Source organism: Antechinus flavipes, chromosome 2, assembly GCF_016432865.1.
Source record: "Antechinus flavipes isolate AdamAnt ecotype Samford, QLD, Australia chromosome 2, AdamAnt_v2, whole genome shotgun sequence".
NCBI classification, from domain to species: domain Eukaryota; kingdom Metazoa; phylum Chordata; class Mammalia; order Dasyuromorphia; family Dasyuridae; genus Antechinus; species Antechinus flavipes.
Genome location: NC_067399.1, coordinates 475,870,632 through 475,892,407, shown reverse-complemented (window position 1 = coordinate 475,892,407; position 21,776 = coordinate 475,870,632). Strand labels below are relative to the sequence as shown.

Sequence of the window (21,776 nt, the reverse complement as noted above, 5' to 3'; positions counted from 1 at the left end):
ACTTCAGTAGTTCCCTACTTCTGGGATCAAATAGAAAATTCTTTGGTCTTTTACAATTTTGCTTGAACACCTTCTTTTTTATACATTGATTCCCCTCCCATATTCTGTGGCTCAGCCCAAGTGTCATTCTAGCAGGAATTATTCTCCACTTATAATCTCCTATATCTATGATTTTAAACAGGCTGTGCTCCATTCCTAAAATTCATTCCTTTCTCATCCCCCATCTCTTAGAATTCCTTCTTTTCTGCATAACTTAGCTCAGGCACCACTTTCTACCTTTCCTGAGGCCCCAGCTACAAGTACCCTCTTTCTAAATTACTTTTATTTTATATATACTATACAAACTGTACTTATTTGTTTCTCCTAAGTTTCATGAGGGTAGGATTTATTTAGTTTTTATCTTTATATCTTAGCATGATACATGGCACATACAAATGAGCCCATTGATTAAGAGTAAGTAGAGGCAAATTTTAATTTCAAATTTGTCATCAACTTCCCATGTGATCTTAGACAAGCCGTCTACCTTTTCTATACTTTAGTTTGTTCAACTATGAAGTGAATATAATAGCTTTAAATCAGGTTCTGTAAGCTGATATTTAGACTGAAAAAAGATGACTTGTAGGATGTCAATTATTTTCAAAGATATGAAGCATCATCTTATGAAAGAGATTTTTGAGTACTATCAGGATTATAAATCATGCCTCAGATGCTTACCACGTCAGTCTAGTATTTGTTAAGCACATAGTATGTATCAGCTTTCCTACCTTATGGAATTCTTTTGAGGTTAAATTTTTTAAAAAGCATACAGTATGCAATAAATAAACTTTTTTTTAATTGAATTGAAATAATTTTTAAAGCATAATTCATTACATAGAAACAATATGTTAGATTAAACTTTGAAAACTATAATCTTACAAAATAGTATCTATTTGCAAAATTCTATATATTTAGTTGTTTTTCAAATGAATTGAAATACTGCTAGATCTAAAGCACCATAATTTAATATGAATATAGTAGTGCTTTTATAATAGGAACTCTAGCTATATCAGGAATAATGTTTTTTAACAATGAAATTATTTTTAGTTGATATAAAGAGTAACTATTTAAATTTTATTAATGATAACTTATGAAAGATTTCTTGATAGATGCAACTACAGAGACATCCAATTCAGGGATCTTCTGATTTTCAGTATCAAGCAAGGGATAAAAGAGGATGATGAATGCTTACCAAAGGTAAGCATTGTCGTAATGCCATAAAGGAATCCCAAGGGGAGCAGGGATTCCATGTAGTCACATCCTCCAGATGCTCCTGATTACTATTGACATTTTGTTGATAACATTGTCTCAAAATGCTACAAGGTTTCCTCGGGCCACTCAGAAAGGATTGGTCTACTTGATATTTCCTAACTATATGACCCTGGGCAAGTCACTTAACCCCAATTGCCTCTGCAAAAAACAAATAACAAAAAACCAAACCATAACAAAAAAGGATTGATCTGACAATATACATAGGGAAAAAAAAACATAAGTGGATAAAGAATTCTTATTGAGTGAATTGAAGTATGAGTTTGATGAACAGTCTATTGAGTAAAATTTTTTATACACATATCTTGGACAAGCATTACAGAACTGGGCATTACATTATGAACTGGGCACAGAATTAATTATACAATGGTATGTTTATGAGGAATTGTGTGATGCTTTCAGTAATTCCATCTTTTACTACTGTTTCTGGAAATTTCTGTTTTGTACAGAATAGATACCACAAGAGTAGAATTCACCATTCCTTTGAGAGAGAACTGGGCCCTGCCATTTTTTGCAGTTCAGATAGCAGCAATTACATATTTGCTGAAACCACACTTACAGCCTCTTTGTGAAGTAAGTTCTTAATATCATTTTTTTTAGAAGTTATCCAATTTTGTTTAAATCATGTGTTAATTTAGGTCTTCCTCATTTGAGTTCTTTTTCTCTAGTGGAAAAACAAATTTTTATATACATTTTCAGAAACAATGTACATAATCTATTCTTGATCAGTATTAATAAACCTATAAGTTTTGTGTAAAACTCCTCCAAATCTATCCATTTATTGCTCTTCAGATTTTTCCCAGTAGACATACTATATAAGAGTGTTTCATTGTGGAGTATCACATTAAGAAGTTTAGAGGAGTTTTCATTTATAGTTTTATTTATAGCTGTCAAATAAATTTTGAATGATATTCAAATTTATTCATTTATATATATTTAAATTTGAATAAAATTTCTTTTATGTAGTTTAGAGAGACATTGATTTGTTTCCAAAAGAAATCTATGTATAAAAGCTTTTGTCACTAGAGGCATGTAAATAATCTTAAAATTTTTCTTTTTTTAGAAGCTGACTCTTCTTGCAGTGTTCATATCTACTTTTCTCTTTAGTCTGACATGGCAGTTTAATCAGTTTATGATGCTGATGCAATCATTAGTTTTATTCATACTGGACTGTCTGAATATGCTTCCTACAACAAAGGTAAACTTCGCATTTTTCTTAGTAAATGTTCATTAAAAGTTTTATTTATTCAATATTCAGTATCTAAGAATTAAACTAGCTACTTCAATGCTTAGTAATAATAATTTAAATCAGTCAAATATCATTCTTGTGAATAAAGTTGATTATTTTCAACTATTCACAGGATACAAATGATATTTCACAGAATTTTATTTGATTCTCGTTTTACCTTCATTCTGCATATTTTGAGTTAGAACATACAATTGTACTTATAAATATATTGAAGTCAATTTTAGTCCTTTTAAAAAAATAATTCAAATTTAAAAGTAAAAGAGAACCATCTTAGCAATATTTTGTATTTTATTTTAGGGATGTTAGTGTGTTTTGTAAAACTGCAATTAACTAAAGCCACACACTAAAGACTCTGAAAGCCTTTAATCTGTCTCTCAACCTATATTGCTGTCATTTACCACAGACTGTGAAATTATAGAATGAAAAGATACTTGAGTCCCAGCTCTGCCGTTTACTGTGTGACCTTAGGGTAAGACCTTAGCCATCCTTTCCACATTTATTTCTCACCTATTAAATGAGGATAATAATACTTCATACTACCTATCTCACAAAGTTGTTGTGGGGAAAGTGCTTTGTAAAACTCAAAGCTGCTTTATAAATGTGTGTAAATACATATTTTCAGTGGGACACTGAATAGCATCCCAGTTATTTAGCTAGGGTTTACTGAAGTCTTACTTTATACAAGATTCTGCTAGATACTTGTTAGGAATACAAAGATGAATAAGATAGTCTTATTACAGCTAGAATTCTAGTAAAGGAAATCAATGAGCACAAATAATTTTTAAATTCATAATTTCATAATAGAAGTTAAGTTTAAACTTAAGCAATACTTTTAGCACTGATAATAAATATATGTCTAAACAATTTAATTTTTAAAGAACAGGTATTCATCACATTTATTGATTAAAAATGTAATGTGGGCATAATTTCATATAACATGTACAAGTTTAACAAATTAGAGTACTATTTCAGAAAAAATAAAGTTACCAAAATATGTTTAGTGTGTATCATGTGCATGCATGCACTGTGTCCTTAGTATGTTATATAGCGATATAATACCTGCTTTCAAAGATCTTACCAAGTAGTTGGGTGAAGCAATGAAAATATTAAAAGATAATTAATCACCAAGGAAGAATATACTAAGTGCTGTCAAGTATTCAGAAGAAAGGAAGGTTTCATGAGAGGTGCAGAGCCTAATAAAATAAAGTTGGCAACTCATCTGAATTCTTCCCAATTTCCCTCCAAACAATTTTAAAGTAATCCCTCAAATTGAATTCTGGAGTGGCTGAATCAACAAAAAATTCTCCAGTTCAAGACAATTTAGGAGGCTGTGAGAAAGGTCTCTCTCAGCAGAGTAGTCAGATTTGACAATTCCTTAAAAAAAAAATTGGCCTAATGGAAGAGGGAGGTACCAGAGCTCACTGAAGAAAGTAATTCCTTAAAAATTAGAATTGGGCAAGTGGAAGCTAGTGGCTCTATGAGACATTAAGAAACTATGAAACAAAATCTCAAGGTTGAAAATAGAGAAAATGAGAAATACCTTATTGTAAAAATTAAATTGAGGATCTAATGTGAAGTATCTCATTGATAAAAAAAAATTACCTTGAAATAAGGATGAGAAGAGATAATTTAAGAATTATTGGACTACCTGAAAACCATGATTTAAAAAAAAAAAAGAACCTGGATATTATATTTCAAGAAATTGCCCTGATAGGCAAAAAAGAAACCAAAAAACTCCTCACATCCTGAAAGAAATCCCAAAATGAAAAATTCCAGAATTATAGCCAAATTCCAGAGCTTGCAGATCAAGAACATATTGCAAGCAGCCAGAGAGAATTCAGATATCATGGAACAACAGTCAGGATTAACAGAAGACTTAGTAGCTGTTATATCAAAACATCAAAATACTTGGAATATGGTATTTTGGATGACAAAAGAGCTAGTGTTGCAATCAAGAATCACCTAGCCAGCAAAACTGAGTATAATCCTTTGGGGAGAGGGAGGAATATTTAATAAAATAGAGACCTTTCAAAACATGCCTTACCAGAACTGAATACAAAATTGACTTGTAGAAGCTTTAAAAAAGGCAAACAGAAAAAAGAAATTATAAGAGAATAAGGTTGAACTGTTTATATTCTTACATAGAAAGATAATAAGAACTTTATTATTATTATTAGAGCAGTTAGTAGTCTACAAACTTAACAGTCTAAGTGTAATGGGTGATTATTTACGAAAATACAAATATCCTAGTTTTAAAGAAGTAAGAGAATACTTAAATAACACTATGTGAGAAAAAGAAATTAGGCTATTAATGAGCTTCCTAAGTAAAACATTTTTAGGGCCAGATAAATTCAGAAGTAAGTGATATCAAACTTTTTTTTAAGGAGGCAGTTGGGATTAAGTGACTTGCCATGATCACACAACTACTAAGTATCTAAGGCTAGATTTTAACTTGAGTTCTCTTGACTCTAGGTCTAGTGTTTTATCCATGGAATCACCTAACTACTCCTCACACGTTTAAAAAAAAACATTAATTCCAATATTATGTAAACTGTTTGGGAAAATACACAAAAGAAGAGTTGTACAAGATTCTTTTTGTGACACAAATATGGTGGTGATAACTAAACCAGGAAAAGCAAAAACAGAAAGAAAACTAGACCAATTCCCTAAAGAAAACAAATGCAAAAAAAATGTTAAATAAAATGTTACCAAGAATAATAGCAATATATCACAAAGATTATATTCTGTGCCCAGATGGGATTGATACCAGGAATGTGGGGCTGGTTCAGTATTAGGAAAACTATAAGCATAATTAGTCATATCAATATAAAATTAACAAAAATTACTCAGTTCTCTTGATAGAGGCAGAAAAGAATTTTGATAAAATACATTTATTCCTATTAAAAACCACTGGAAATCACAGGAATAAATGGAGCTTTCCTTAAAAATGGTAAGTAGTATCTATCTTAAGCTCCAAAAGGTTAGAAGTGAAGGATGCCCATTATTACTATTATAGAAATGCTAGCTTATAGCAATTAGTGAAAAAAAAAATTAAAGGAATTAGAATAAGTAATGGGCGGGGGAGAAGTATTATTCCTTATAGATGATATCATGGTACACTTAGAGAATCCTAGAGAATCAATCAACTAAAAAACTAGTTGAAATAATTAACAACTTCAGTAAAATTTCAGGTTTTAACATAAATCTACATAAATAATCAGCATTTTTATATGGTACCAACAAAATCCAGCAGGAAGAGATATAAAGAGAAATTTCATTTGAAGCAACATAAAATGTTTGGGAATCTACTTGCGAAGACAAATCTGGGAACTATGTAAACACAATTACAAAACACTTCACACAACTAAAGCCAAATCTAAACAATTGGAAAAATAATTGCTTATGGGCAGGCTGAGCCAATATAACAAAAATGACAATTCTCCCTAAATTAATTTACTTTTTTAGTGCCATAACAATCAAACTATCAAAATATATCTCATAAAGCTAAGAAAATTTGGAACCCAATTCGTCAGGACAAAGAAGTCATGGAGAATAGCAAAGGAAATATATAAAAAAATGTGAAGGGATGTTGGAATCTTTACAAACTGTTAAGTCATTAAAGTTGATAGAGACAATAATTATCTAATTTAGCATGGTTCAGTATGATTGATCTGATCTTACAAGAAGATGTTATGGGCCAGAAGAAACAAGGTACTAAGTAGAACTGATAAAAACAATGCTTGTGTTCACACCTTTAGAGAGCTCATATAAGCAAGATGCTCATAGGGCCAGAGAGCACTCTGGGAGGAAACCCATAATCCCACTCTCTCAGAGAAGGAGCATAAATAGAGCTTCAGTGAGCCAGTCAAGGAAGTTCAGCTGAATTAGAAGAGGGGAGCTTCAAGTGAGTTCAGCCAGAAGCCCTCTCTCGGAGGCAAGAAAGATTCATTACAACTTTTACCTTGGTGCTGGCTGGAGGCTGAAGAAAGCAGAGGCAAAGGACAACTGCAAGAGCTCTTGGAACCAAGCAGAAAGATGGGCCTCTAAGAAAACTAACCAGGCTATATTAAAGGACACAATAAAAAACTTTGAACTTTTATCACCTGGCTGCGTTTGGGTGATTATTACTTTTAACTGAAACTAAGACTACCTCCAGAAAACCTTCCCAAGAAACCTGCTCAGAAAGAACCGTTATATTATTCTAAAGAAGAAAAACACCACAAAGAAAGATCTCAAACTACTACAAAGTAGTAATCATCAAAACAGTCTGGTAAAGGCTAATAAATAAAATGGTAGATCAGTGGAATAGAGTAGATATACAAAACAGTGTAGTAAGTGACCATAGTCATCTAATGTTTAACAAACCTAAAGATTTAAGCTTTTGGAATGAAAACTCATTATTTGACAAAAATTTCTAGGAAAACTGAAAACACTGATAGAAACAAGGTATAGATTAATGCTTAACATGTGCCAAGGCGAGATCAAAATGGGTACATAATTTTAACATGAAGTGTGATACCACAAGCAAATTAAGGAAGCATGGAATATCTTACTTGCCAGTCAGATCTGTAAATAAGGGAAATGTTTATGACTAAACACCAGATAGAGAGCATTACAGAAATTAAAATGCATGATTTTGATTATATTAAATTAAAAAGTATTTGTACAAGCAGATACAATGTAAACAAGATTAGAAGAAAAATAGAAAACTTCCCCAAAAAAATTTATAGCAACTTTCTCTGACTTCATTTCTTAAATATATAGAGAATGAAATAAAAGCTATAAGAATACTACTCATTCCCCATTTGACAAATGGTCAAATGATATGAACAGGCAATTTCCAGAATCGAATCTATGGTCATTTTAAAAAATGTTGGGGTTTCAAATGTTGGGTTCTTGTTCTTCTTTAAAATATTATAAAAGTTCTCTCTGGGTGCCTTCCCTGGAATCAGGATTCTGTCGGCCCCACGTTGGGCGCCAAAATGTGGTGATCTAGTTCAGATGGATCTGAATCGGTTCCTGTTCGGGCGCCAAAATGTGGTGAGCTTCTTCTTCTCAAAACACCGCCAGGTGATAAAAGTTCAGATCTTTTATTATCTCCAATATAGCCCGGTTAGCTTAGAGGCCTATCTCTCTGCTTGGTTCCAAGAGCTCCCTCCGAATGTCGCCAAATCCAAAGGTCTGGTCCTTCAGCCTCTGCCTCTGCTTTCTTCTGCCTCCAACCAGCACAGAGATGGAATGAATCTCTGAAATCTCGACTTGTAGCTTCTTCACTCTGAAGAACTTCCTTGACTGGCCCATTGAAGCTCTATTTATGCTCCCAAAGAGCTTCAAGGGAGGTGTGAACTCATTGAACTCCAATGAATAAAGGTGTGAACACAAGCCTTGTATTAATTAGTTCTACTTAGTACCTTGTTTCAGGTTCTGCCCAAAACATCTTCTTGTAAGATTAGATCAACTCTAATTAGTTAGAAGTTAGTAAGGATTCCAACATCTCCCCCTTTCTTTTGTTAGATGAAAACACCAAAGGAAATAGGAAATCTAATCAGATTAGTGGGTTTCTGAAGGGGTACACATAAATCCATCAATATGGGCCAGAACTTTGTAACCGATATACATGGTATACATAAAACCATCAATATGGGAGGCATTATACATAATTTACATAAGCACATAGCAATATAACACAGGCTAGTAGTAATATAACAACATGAATCAACCTGAAGATTTACACATGTCCATAAGTCCTAGAAATAGTCCATAAGCAATCCATTGTCCATTAGTTCATGTGCCAGGAATCTAATAATTCCTGTAAGCTCTGAAGTACTGCAAAAGGTCTCATCAACAATTTTTCATCTCAGGGTACCCAATGATTCTTGCTGGTTTTTCAAGAACTAAAACAGTTTCCTCTTGTGTCAGGAAATCCAATGATTCCTGAAGATTTTAAAAGTCTTTTTTAACAGTCTCCTTGTCAGCCATTTGATTCTTTCTCCATCTGTGGAAATATAAGCAGATCCTCTTCCCCAAGCAGTCAATCTAATTCCCTTCTATTTACCAAGTTTGGGATTTCTCCTCATCATCTGGTAATTACATTGGAGTTGTTTGCATTGGATATTGTCTTGTTGTCTTAAAAGGCCTGTATTCTTCCCAACTGTAATCCTGATTGCTTTTCTGTTGGTTGATGACATCAGAGTTCTGAATTTCTAAAGTCTCTCTGGGTGTAACCTCAGCTGCTATCATGCCCCACCTGTCCTTTGATTGATACTTTAGAGCTGGGCCCTGCCTCTCATTCCTCTGGGTCAATATACATTTAGAGGCCCAGTGAAAGCCTCCGTTACATTTTAGACATGGGGTTTTGGGTTTTCTCTCACCCTGTCTTCTCACTCTATCTCCATATCTACAATGAGCTCTCAAATGTCCAATTTTTCTGCACTGAAAACATCGACGAGTTTCTCTAGAATTCCTCTGCCAAGAAGGACCTTGTCTTTCCATGTTCATCATAGTCTGGGCATAATAAGCATTTGTGCCCACTGTGGCACAGCGTCTTATGATTTGCTCTAAAGGAGCATCTTTGTCTGGTCCCCATATAATTCTTCTGCAAACCTCATTGGCATTTTCCTTAGCCAAATGTTTAGTCATTATTTCTGTTGCTGCATTGTCTCCAATGGTTCTTATTACAGCTGTTTGTAAACATCCCACAAAATCTGCAAAAGGTTCATTGGGACCTTGCTCTATTTTTGTGAAAGCATTATTTCCATCTTTCTGTCCAGGGAGAGAATTCCAAGCTTTTATTGCAGCCTTAGAAATTTGCTCATACACTGTTATGGGATAATAAATCTGTTCTGAACTCTCTGCATACTGACCTTCACCAGCTAGTTGGTCAAAAGTGATTTGTACAACAGCTCCTGTTTGCCTATTGCGTTGGGCTTGAACCCTACATAATTCATGAAACTCCGAAAGCCACAATAAATTTTGTCCCGGTTCTAGACAAGTTTTCACTATGGATTTCCAGTCATTCGGGGTTAGGATTTCATAAGACAAATTATCTAGTAACATCTTCACATAAGATGATGTAGCCCCATAAAGAGTGCAACCCTTTTTCAAATCTTTAATTTTTCCCAAATTAAAAGGAGTGTATTTTCTCTCTTTTTGACCTGAGGAGTTGAGCTCTTCAATCACAGGATATGCATTTATAAAATCAGATATATCTTCTCCTTCATTTTTTGCTTTAATTAATGCTTTTTCTAATCTTGTCAAATTCTGCTTTACAGGAGAAGCTGACTGTGTTTCTGTCTCTCTCCCTCCCCCTTGTTCCACCCATGAAGGGTTAATTGCGGGGGGAGGGTCATGAGATGTGGAATCACCTAATTCCTCCTGCTGTGAAGTATCATACTCAGAATTGTAATTAACTCCATTCTCATCTGATTAGTCCTCCTTTTCACCTAGTAAAGTTGGCATGTCTTCCTCCTGTACTTTCCTTTTCATCATTCTATCACTTACATAACTTCTTATAGCCAATTGTATTACATTATATGTATTAATTATTGAGTTAGGCCCATTTTTATCATAGAATTGACAAAGATCCTCTCCAACCAATTTCCATTCATTTAGATCTAATTCCTTATCAAGAGAGAAACAAGGACATATGTCCTTTACAGTTTGTAAAAGTTCAGTGATCTGCTGTAAACTTATACTTAAACCTTGGCTTTCCATAACTTTGACAATGCTCTCTAAACATTTTCCTTGAACAGAAACAGGCTGTTTTCTAAATATCTGTCCCATCTTAGCTGAAATTCTACTTTAACTCTTCTAACAAAATTTCTTTGTTGCACTCACCCTAATTTCTGGGTTGAAGAGTCTTTTCCACTGGATGAGGATCAGAGGCTTTTCCACTTGAATCAGGATCGGAGCTTTTCCACTGAAATCCACTGAGGGGTCTGTCAGTCCCACGTTCAGGGTGCCAAAATGTTGGGGTTTCAAATGTTGGGTTCTTGTTCTTCTTTAAAATATTATAAAAGTTCTCTCTGGGTGCCTTCCCTGGAATCAGGATTCTGTCGGCCCCACGTTGGGTGCCAAAATGTGGTGATCTAGTTCAGATGGATCTGAATCGGTTCCTGTTCGGGCGTCAAAATGTGGTGAGCTTCTTCTTCTCAAAACACCGCCAGGTGATAAAAGTTCAGATCTTTTATTATCTCCAATATAGCCCGGTTAGCTTAGAGGCCTATCTCTCTGCTTGGTTCCAAGAGCTCCCTCCGAATGTCGCCAAATCCAAAGGTCTGGTCCTTCAGCCTCTACCTCTGCTTTCTTCTGCCTCCAATCAGCACAGAGATGGAATGAATCTCTGAAATCTCGACTTGTAGCTTCTTCACTCTGAAGAACTTCCTTGACTGGCCCATTGAAGCTCTATTTATGCTCCCAAAGAGCTTCAAGAGAGGTGTGAACTCATTGAACTCCAATGAGTAAAGGTGTGAACACAAGCCTTGTATTAATTAGTTCTACTTAGTACCTTGTTTCAGGTTCTGCCCAAAACATCTTCTTGTAAGATTAGATCAACTCTAATTAGATCAACTTACAGTTAGTAAGGATTCCAACAAAAAAATGCTGTAAATCATTATTGATTTACAGTGTAAATATAAATTAAAACAACTTTGAAGTACCACCTCACCCCTGTCAGATTGGCTTATATGACAGAAAAGAGAAATGACAAATATTAGTGGGTTTATGGCAAAATTAGGACACTAATGCACTACTGGTGAAGTTTTGAACTGATTCAACCACTCTGGAGAGAAATTTTGAAAATATACCAAAAGGCTATAAAACTGCATACCTTTGATCCAGCAACACCAATATTAGGACTGTATCCCAAAGAGTTCAAATGTAAAGAACCTATATAAGCAAAAGTATTTTTAGCAGCTCTTTTAAGTGATGACAAAGAATTGGAAATTGAGTGGATGCCCATCAATTAGGGAATGGCTGAACAAGTTGTATATAATTGTGATGAAATATAATGTGCTGTAAGAAATGACAATCAGGAGGGTTTCAGAAAAATCTATAAAGACTTATATGAACTGATGTAAAAAGAAGTGAACAGAAGTTTTAAAAAATACTGTTTTACAGTAACAGCAATATTGATGTATAATGATCAATTGTGAATGACTTAGCTAGTCTGAGCCATATAATAATGCTAGATAATTCTAAAGAACTTGTTATAAAAAATGCTATACATCTCCAGAGAAAGAACTGATGGAGGAGTGAATGTAGAAAGAATTGTACATTTTAAACTTTATATTTCTTGTGGTTTTGGTCTGTGTTTTCTTTTGCATCATGGCTAATATGAAATATGTTTTGCATGACTACACATATATTCTATATCTGCTTAATATTTCAAAGAAAATGGGTTTAATTTTTGAATGAATTTAACACTCATAATTTTTAAAATGAATGCTACAAATTACTTTTACATATAACTTGGAAATATATGTGAATATATATGTGTGTATAAATATATAGATAGATACTTATATATACATATGAGTGCATGCATGTGTGCATATGGGTTGGGGGTGGGGGTAGGGAGGGGTGAATATGAAAGCTCAACATTTGAGCTGGCTTCTGAAAGATGGGTAAGTTTGATTTGTTACAGTGCTTTCCCAATTAAAACAATTTCCAATTAAACAAGACTTTTATTTATTTATACTCAGCATTTTTTTCCATGATTTTTTTCCAATGATATCAGATCATTATATTTAAAAGCCACAGCACTAAATTACTTGGTCTATATTTTATAAATATTTTATTCATATATTAACTTACATTAGCATAAATTAGCTTACAAATTTTAAAATTATACATCATAAAGTTTCTTTAATTTTATTAATACCTGTAATACAGATTATCTCTGGGGAGAAAGTTATTTGATTGTTATTTGGTTATCTGTGACCAATTTCTTTGCTAGTTTCTCCATACATTTTTATAAAAAATAAACTTTTGAGCTTACCTTTAATTATATTTTTGTAAATGATGCATTATATGTTTATATATTTTTGAAGACTCTGTATTAAAGATTAGGAAAATGTCACTAGAAAAAATATCAGAGCCAATGTAACCTGTCTGTTACAGTGATACATCTGTCAGATAAACTGTCAAAACACAATAACTATTTGTTTTATCTTAGGAGTATATGAATGTTATCTTGACAATCTAGGAGCCACCTTTAGGCAGGTACAGCATATATGTACGAAGAAGGAACTAAGAGTATAAGGGGGAGAAGCAGAATTGGCCAGATTATTATTAGACAAGCAAGTTAAGTTTCATACTCTGGAGATTTAAGTTTGTTATGGAACAATGGCCATCACTATTTCACTAAAATAAAAACATAAAACATTTATAAAGATAAAATTTGAGACTTTATTATATTTTCCTTTGAGATTTTTTCATTAAAGCCTTCTAATTCCCAGCTGATAATACATGAATATTTTCTGAATGCTTACTTAAGGTTATGCCAGAAACATTAATTAGTGTAAGAATAGGTATAAATTAGAAGTAGTAATGGGGGAAGTACAAGAAGTCATTTCTGTTACAACCATCAGTGAACTTTTGACTACTTTCAGGGTGGCCACATCATATATAATCACATAAAAAATATGACCCTTACTCTCTAATCATATCAGTATTTGAAAAATAGTCTTACATATTAGCATAGAATAAGGAACCCAAAATACAGATCCCAATATAATTATAAAGAGTAGTTTTTCAAATTTTTTACTTTTTCCTAAATTTTTCATCCAAAGAAAACACTTATAAAACCTAAAAACCCAAATCTTTTGACCAGCACACCAGAAAAAAGATTACTTGTGTAGAAAAATTCAGGTGTTTTTAAAGTGATTTGAATAAAGTCCAGCCCTGATGTGATCAGTTTACTGGAAACATTAGGAATGTTGAGTTAGTTGGCTTCCTTGTGTTTTGTCTGAGTCTATAGCTCTTAATTTTGGTTCCTCAGATTATTGTCTCAAAAAAAAAAAAGTGGAAAAGAGGGAGCAGAGCATGTGAAACAAGGAGAAAATGGAAGACGAAGGGAATATATGTTGCTGTGGTATTGAGCAATTGATCCCTCATTATAAAGTAATGAAACTGATTTTCTCATGTGGTTGATAGATTCCTTCTGAAAGCATTTCTGAAAAAGAAGTTTTAAAAAAAACTTAAACAAAGGCTTGAATAATTTTCCAAGAGCCTATTTTGGCAGATAACACTCATTTGTATTAATAAGAACTGGTATGAATTTTTTAAAACTCTAGACTCACAATTGAAAGCAACTTTCAATCCTTAAAAATAAAAGGTAGTATTGTGTGCACAGTCCATTATTATAAAGACAAATTGTATTCACTTGAGAATGGATGTGGGATAAAATTTAATGCTATGTACCTTTCAGTATGATTGCAAACCTCACTTTAAAATTTTTTTATGTAAGCATGTTTCCATTCTGGTGAAATGCAGATGAACATGGTCTTTGAGATGAAGTCACTACACAGCCCATAGTAGATGGAACTTAAGTAACTAGTTGCTTTAAATGACTTAAAGTCTCTTGGCCCCAAATGAAGTGAAAGAAATAGAAATGTTTATCTTAGAAAAGAAAAGATTGAGAGAGATATGATCACATAGCTTCACATATTTGATGAGCAGTCATGAATTATAATTCCAGAGAACAGAATAAGAACTAATTAGATAGAAGTTACATGAAGGCAGATTTCAGTTTCAATTTAAGAAAGAATTTCCAATCAAATATTATCATACATATATGGAATGATTTATCTTATGAGCTAGTGAATTTCTCATTACTAAAAGCCTTTAATCAAGGATATTATGCTGGGGATTTCTGATTCAAATAAAGCATTGGGATAGATGACTTCTGAGATTACTTTTAGCCCTTAAGATTCTGTACTAGGTTGCTTGTTGATTAAAAAATGTAAGTGCCTGTCTTTTGTATAGACTATTTCCAAATGCCTTCTGTGTGATTTTATAATCATTTTATGTGGTGAACTCTTAGTAAAATATATTTATCTAACTTATCATTACCATTTTTGACTTGGCAGGTTACATGGCTATATGTTATCCAGGTGACAAGCTTACTCTTGGTCTGTGTCCTTCAGTTCTTTAATTCCATGATCCTTGGATCTTTGCTTATAAGTTTTAATTTCTCAGTGTTAATAGCAAGAACATTTCAGGTATGCATCTTTTTGTTTTTATTGTAAATGTATTTTTAGGTGAATAAATTCCATTTATTAAGTACTTACTATGTGCAAAGTATTGTACTAAGTGCTGGGAATATAAATAGCAAACAAGTCCTGACTCTCAGGGAGTTCTGATTCTAATGGGAAGAGAACTCTTGGGGGAAGTTTCAGCTAGAAGTCAAGTGAACAAGTACACAGTAGCTCAGTAGGTATTAATTCTTTTTAAATGTCATGTCTACCATAAAACCATATCTTGATTTTCTGTTTCCAACATTACCAAGGATCTTCAACTAAGATGTAAACACTAATTAGAGGTGTTCCACAGGGTTCTGTTTTAGACTTAGACAAGCTTCTCCTCTCTATATATACTGCTTCATTAGGGGATTTCATCCACTCCTGTGGGTTCAGTTATCATTCTCAGATAGACTTATCCAAAGCTAACACCTTGTGACTACCCAGTCTTACTTCTCCAGCCATCTGCTAGATATTTCACACTTGTGGGTCCTATAGAGCCTTAACCTCAGCATGCTAAAAAACGGAATTCGGCCTCCCTCTGTCTCTTCAATGTCAGTCCTCTTCCTCTTAAGGCTGCCACAGTACAGTACAGTGAGCAGGTAGGCTCACCCCTTAGCTAACCCATTGTCGGGCCATGCCAATTTTACCTCCCTACCATTATGTACTCCCCCTTCTCTCCTTGGGTACTGCCAGCACTCTGGGCCCCATCACCTTAGATCTGGACAGTTAGAATAGCCCAGCATTGAGTCTGCCTTAAGTCCCTCCTCATCCCCTCTGTCCTCCAATTGGCTGTCAAATTGATCTTCCTACAGTGTATATCTGACTGCTTCTCCCATCAACTCCAGAATAAAATGGAGTTCCTCTGTTTTGCTTATAAAACCGGCCTTAATCTAGCCCCTTGCTGCATTTCCAGTCTTCTTACTCAAAACACTCCTCCATATACCCTGATGCAGTGACACTGACCCACTCAAGCTCCATCTCCCTACTCCAGGCTTTTCTCTGGCTGTCTGCCATGCTTAACACTCAACCTCTTGCCGTCTCTGGCTTCCTTCAAGTCTCAGCTATAATCCCACTTAATTCAGGGAAACCTTCTTAACCTCCTTAATCTTAGTCTCTTCCCTTTGATGATTATTCCTTATTTATTTTGTGTCTATCTGGCTTGTATGTGGTTTGTGGCAGGTCATCTTTCCCATCAGACTGTGAGTTTCTCCAGAACAGACTTTTCTTTATGTTTCGTTTTATCCAGTCTTTGACATGTGGTAGGTACTTAATGAAGTGTGACTTACTGACTGGTGAGGGAGAGGAGTTGCTTCTCCACAACAATTTCTCCCTTTGGAATGGCTTCAAGGGATAGGTAGGAAAAATGTTTGGTGGTTTAGGGGGCTCTGCTATTATAATGGCTCTTGTGTTTAAGACTCTAGGTCAGCAGCATCTGAGGGGGAGACTGTAAATCAAGATAATAATGGGTGGAGATGGTCTGACTTCCCTGGTACTTGCTGCATGCTGTCTTTTTCCCTTGGATGCAAATAACTACATACATAATTTTTAAACCAAATTTATCCTTCTGCCCTAATCATTTTTGCACAGAATATGGGAGAACTATATATGATTAAATTCCCATGACAAAACATTAAAAATTACTGTTTGTGTTTCTTTGACATAAGCCATTCAGACATTGGTTTCAAGAGACTTTTCTCTGTTCCCTCTCCTCCACCAATAACCTGGAATCTTAACAAGTTTTAGAACAGAGCCAGGACCACTTTTTGTTAAAAAGGAAGTCCTAGAGATATCTCATTGAAACTTATATTTCATTGACCATAGCTAAAAAGTACTGACTTAAAGATAAGAAAATAAATTTTAAAAAATATTTCCATTGCCTCTATAATATTAATAGATCATCAGCTTTTAAAGGAACTTTGTTCCTTTATGGAAATTATGAATTTAGAGCTTTTTTTGGAATTGTATAACTATATCATTTGATTTTATACTACTTACCTTTCTCTATTCTCTACCTCTAAGGTGGAGATTACATATTTATAATAAATTCATATTAATTTGGGAAGTTAGAATTTTAAAAAAAAAAGAATTTCAGATTCATCTCAAAGTGAACAAATAATCTTTTTATCCCTCAAGTTAAGAAGAGCAGGCATTGACTAATACCTAATTACTGTTCATAAGTTTTGATTTAATTGGGTAGATCCTGTTTTTCTTTATGTTGAAGCTAATGTCTTTCACCTTTGATTCCCATTATCTAAGTAGAGATTCATTTTCTGTTTTTGGAAGAAAAAGAATCTACTTTATTTTTTAATCTGGATTATAGTACTTACTATTGATAAAATACCATTCAAATTGCAACAAAAAAAAAAATCCTATGTTACAATGGCTAATTATTAAGTAACAATAGTAATCAACTTTAATTATAATTGATATTCTTTGAACTTTATCAGATGTGACATGTAAGATAATATATGGTATTGATCACTTTATTAGCATATTTGAGAATACAAAAGCAGCTTTCGTAAGTAATAAAGGGCATGATTTCCACAGCATATTGTAAGTAAATTTTTATACTCATGTTATAGCAATTGCCCTGTTGAAAAATAAAAGCTGAAAAAAGGGTATAAAAAATGAGGCATTTTCTAAGTAGACAGTTAAAGATATATATATATATATATATATATATATATATATCTTTTAACTGTCTACTTAGAAAATATATATATATATATATATATATAGGATATGTGCATATAATTTTCATATATCTATAGGTAGATAGATAAATAGATATAGGATAGTTTCATTGAGATAATTTTGGCTCATATTTTACCTGTGCATCAAATAATCTACTCCAATAAACATTTATTAAGTGCCTGTGACATGACAGGTGCTGTGCTAAGCACTGAGGATACAATAAATAGAAAGCCAGTCACTGCCTTCAAAAAGCTTACAATCTAAAGAGGAAACAACATACAAAATAAAGTGGGAAAACAGTAAGGAGAAGGGGAAAAGGGAAGGAATATCGGGGGTGCCTGGTCTAGGGGTGTCTTGTTCTATGGAGTTGAAACCAGGTAGGGCAGTAGATGGAGTGGAGTGATCTAAGAGTCCCATTTATGCCCTCTAGAAAGGAAAGCTCTGGGAGGTATCTCTTCCTGTTATCAGAAGGAAGAGGAGGCTGAGTAAAGTCAAATGAATCCATTAACAATCTTTCTGGAAGACAAGTAATATCATTGTAAGTAAATATAAAGTAATTGAAGTGTAATCTTTTAATTTCTAGAAAAATCTGAAAACTGGAAGCTTCTTTAATAGGCTCTGGAAACTTTTGTTCCACTTAGTCCTGGTGCTATGTTTGACCATTTTTCTCAATAGCCTTATTAAGGTAGGTTGGTACATCACTTTTACTTTAATAAGCACTTGAAAAAAGATTCTTTAAAAAAAAACCTCATAAGTGCTATAAAGTATTTTGTTAAATGATATATTAGATATTGTTGATATACTTTAAACTTAAACCTGTAATTTTATGGTTCCATTTCTAGAATTTCCAAAGTGACACATTATTTTTCTTTATAGTTGATCACTAACTTCTATCCTGCTCTATTTGAGTCCCCCTTTTTTATCTCATATTGTCACTTCTGAATGATTGCCCTTTCTAGGCACAAATTGAAGATTCCCCAAAAGTAATTAATCACAATCAAATTTAAAACTCTGACTTGTAGTTATCTTTTTTCATTTATAAAAACAGAGTCCCCTCTCTTACAGATGAAATTATTCCAAATTCCAGGTACAGTTTGTTCATAACCATTCTGTAATGATGTAGAAATACTCAACTCCTTAGAACTTAGATGGCATGACTTGAATTATCTTAATCTGTATGACTTTACAGTTATAGCTATAAGCAAGTTGTAGGCCAAGAATATGTATGATATTGATAATGCTTATTGAAAGATTTCAATTTTAGATCACATTATTGTCCTTTGGACATTCTTGTATGTGAAAACTCATCAGTATTCAGATGCCTAAGCTTATTTTTTGTATTATAACTAATATTTTAAAAAGCATTAATGAATATTAATAATACTAATATTAAAACATTAATGAATAATAATTCATGCTCCCTGTAGGTAAATATCAAGACAGTAATAGCAACTTTTGTTTTTTTCAATAGCAATTTCTTAATCTAAAATCAGATGAACACATATTTAAATTTCTGAAGGCAAAATTTGGATTTGGAGCAACAAGGTAGGATAAAAATTATATTTCTTTTTAAAAAAATATATTAAATCAGTAAAGTTTAAAGTTAAGTCACAGTAAATGTCTGCTATTATTGGATGGCTTGAAGAAACATGTTTAAATTATTTATGTTGCATTGAATTTAATAGTCTACTTTCCATTTCTTTAGGGATTTTGATGCCAATCTGTATCTATGTGAAGAAGCTTTTGGTCTCCTACCCTTTAATACGCTTGAAAGACTGTCACATACTTTACTTTTTTATGTGTACATGTTTGTTCTCTCCATTATGGTGATAGTGGCTATTGTCGTTGCTCTTCGGAACCTCAGGTACCATCTAGTTTAGAAATATTGCATTTATTTCCTATGGTGTATATATACATCTATTTATTTTTTTAAACTTAGCTGACATGAAAACAACAAAAAAATCAGATGTAGTTTATATATGTGGACATATACAAACTTCCCTCTTACCTAGGGGAAGGTACGGTCTTCTGTCTTACCTATAAAATAATGTTGATTTGGGATTTTTTATTTTGTATGTTATCAGGATTCATTGCTTTTTTTACTTTGGCCTTAAAAAATCAATTGCAAGACCAGTTTCAGTAGTCTTATGATGGAGAGTCATCTGCATCCAGACAGAAGACTGTGGGAATGTGAATCACAACATAGTATTTTCATTCTTTTTGTTGTTATTGTTTGCTTCATTTTATTTTCTGTCTCCTTTTTTCCCTTTTTGATTTGACTTTTATTGTGTATCATGATAATGGTGGAATTGCAGATGTTTAATTTAATATAAGAATTGCACATGTTTAACATATATTGGATCGCTTGCAATCTGGGGGAGAAGGAAGGTGGGAAAGGAAGGAGAAAAAAATTTGGAACACAAGATTTTCCAAGGGTAAATGTTGAAAATTATCCATGTATATGTTTTGAAAATAAAAAGCTTTAATAATGATTAAGAAAGAAAAAAAATCAATTGTAAGTTATTCATAGAAAATGAAGAATGTTTTTTTCTTTTTTTCAGTACCTCATTTTAAGATTCTTGAACCTGAAAAAAATAACAATTTTTAATATTTAGTAAGCAATTAAGCGTTGTCAAATTTTCTTAGCATGTTCACCAATCTATCAATAGGAAAAAGATTTCTAAACATTTCATCTGGATCTGTCCTTTGCACTTACACTAACCCTCATTATGTATGTTTTGTATGCTCTTCTTCCCTTTTAGATTTAATTGATAGTAATATTGATAGTATCATTGATAGTATTTTTGATTGTATTGATAATAAGATCTATCTTGCATTTTTTTCTTGCATCTTCAATACCTAGCATAATTTCTGGTACTTAAGAAGTGCTATCAACTTTAATAGAATGCAATGGAAATAGGATGGAAATTTTAATAAAATTTGTTTTGCTTTTATAGTCTTTCATGCGATGAAAAAGAATTAATTGTTAGCAAACAAAACTATTATAGTTGGTGAACACATAATTATGTTCCAAAGGAAATTTTTTTTATATGTAGTTACTGTGTCAATTAAGTACTAGTGAACTATGATTCAGTCACCAGAGTGTTGTGTTGAGTAAAAGATATTAAAATAACCAAAGACTAGTTATTTTGAGTAGCAATTTGTGATTTTTAAGAATGAAATAAGATTGAACTGACAAAGTATTTCTATAACCATAAACAATTTTATTATCTCTCAGTAGTGTTCTTTTTTGTACTTAATGTAAGGTTTGATTTAGATTCTTGAAAGTAGACAAAATTGTTACATGATTTGTGGTTCAATATTATTTAGTGTACCTCAGATGCTATCAATATACTAATCACTACTTAACTGAATTCTGAAATTCAGCAAACATTTATTAAGCTTCTACTTTATGCAAGGCACAGGGAATATAAAGAAAAAATCATCACCATCCCTGCTCTCAAAGAGCTTACTCTCTATGAAATAAAACCTGTAGAATTTTACCTTTATACAGGATAATTCAATAAAAAAGAAAACATTAGTAACTAAATATGTAAAGAAAAAATTACAGTAGGTGGTCATATGTTTATCTGAGCTTGAAGGAAGTTAAGAATTCAAAGAGGTAGAAACCAGAAAGGAGTTCAAGCACTCACACCAGAAATGCTGAATTTGGGGGACTTTGTACTCATGGGTCATTTTAGTTGAATAGAAAGTATATGAAAGGGAAAAGTAGGCTGGAAATAGAGGTTGGAGCCTTTTGTAGCCATTAAATAACAAGTTGAAAAAAAATTTTTTTTTTTAGCTACTTAAGGTAATATAGCGAGCAGGCTCAGAGCTATTAAATAAAAGTACCAATCATGTCCTCTAGACTGTGGGAAGTCTTCCCAATTTGGAAACTAATTAACTCTGTGAGCATCAATATCATTTTAAAAATCTCTACTACCTAGGAACTCTGTGAAATGAAAAGTGCTATACTAAAATGAAAAAAAGAATTTTTTTTAATTACACCATTCTAGTATATGTTAACTAAGTTATTTTAAACTATTTCTAGTAAAGAGCTTACAAATTATATTAACTTTTGATGTTAACTTTTTTTACCTATAAATTTTACTTTATCAGTTTTACAAACTGTAATCCTAGAAACAAATAGAAAGCATATCATGCTTTATTGGGGTTTTTTTATTTTTATATTTTCTGCTTTTCACATCACCATAATTACTCTAAGTATTCCTCCTTCTCCCAGAGAACAAAAAACACCAGCATAATTGATAAATACACTGAAAAAT

The 21,776-nt window shown here is 32.8% G+C and overlaps 1 protein-coding gene across 3 annotated transcripts in view; it reads left to right on the top strand.

The window, feature by feature from the left end:
- The window catches only part of DPY19L3 (dpy-19 like C-mannosyltransferase 3), a 112,045-nt gene that overhangs the window by 41,980 nt on the left and 48,289 nt on the right, over window positions 1-21,776 (top strand). For all 3 annotated transcript variants that reach the window (XM_051979754.1, XM_051979753.1, XM_051979751.1), the window contains exons 7-12: window positions 1,755-1,878; window positions 2,369-2,503; window positions 14,644-14,775; window positions 18,074-18,175; window positions 18,962-19,035; window positions 19,196-19,354. In XM_051979754.1, the coding sequence (XP_051835714.1) occupies window positions 1,755-1,878; window positions 2,369-2,503; window positions 14,644-14,775; window positions 18,074-18,175; window positions 18,962-19,035; window positions 19,196-19,354 (726 nt within the window). The remainder of the gene's footprint in view (window positions 1-1,754; window positions 1,879-2,368; window positions 2,504-14,643; window positions 14,776-18,073; window positions 18,176-18,961; window positions 19,036-19,195; window positions 19,355-21,776) is intronic.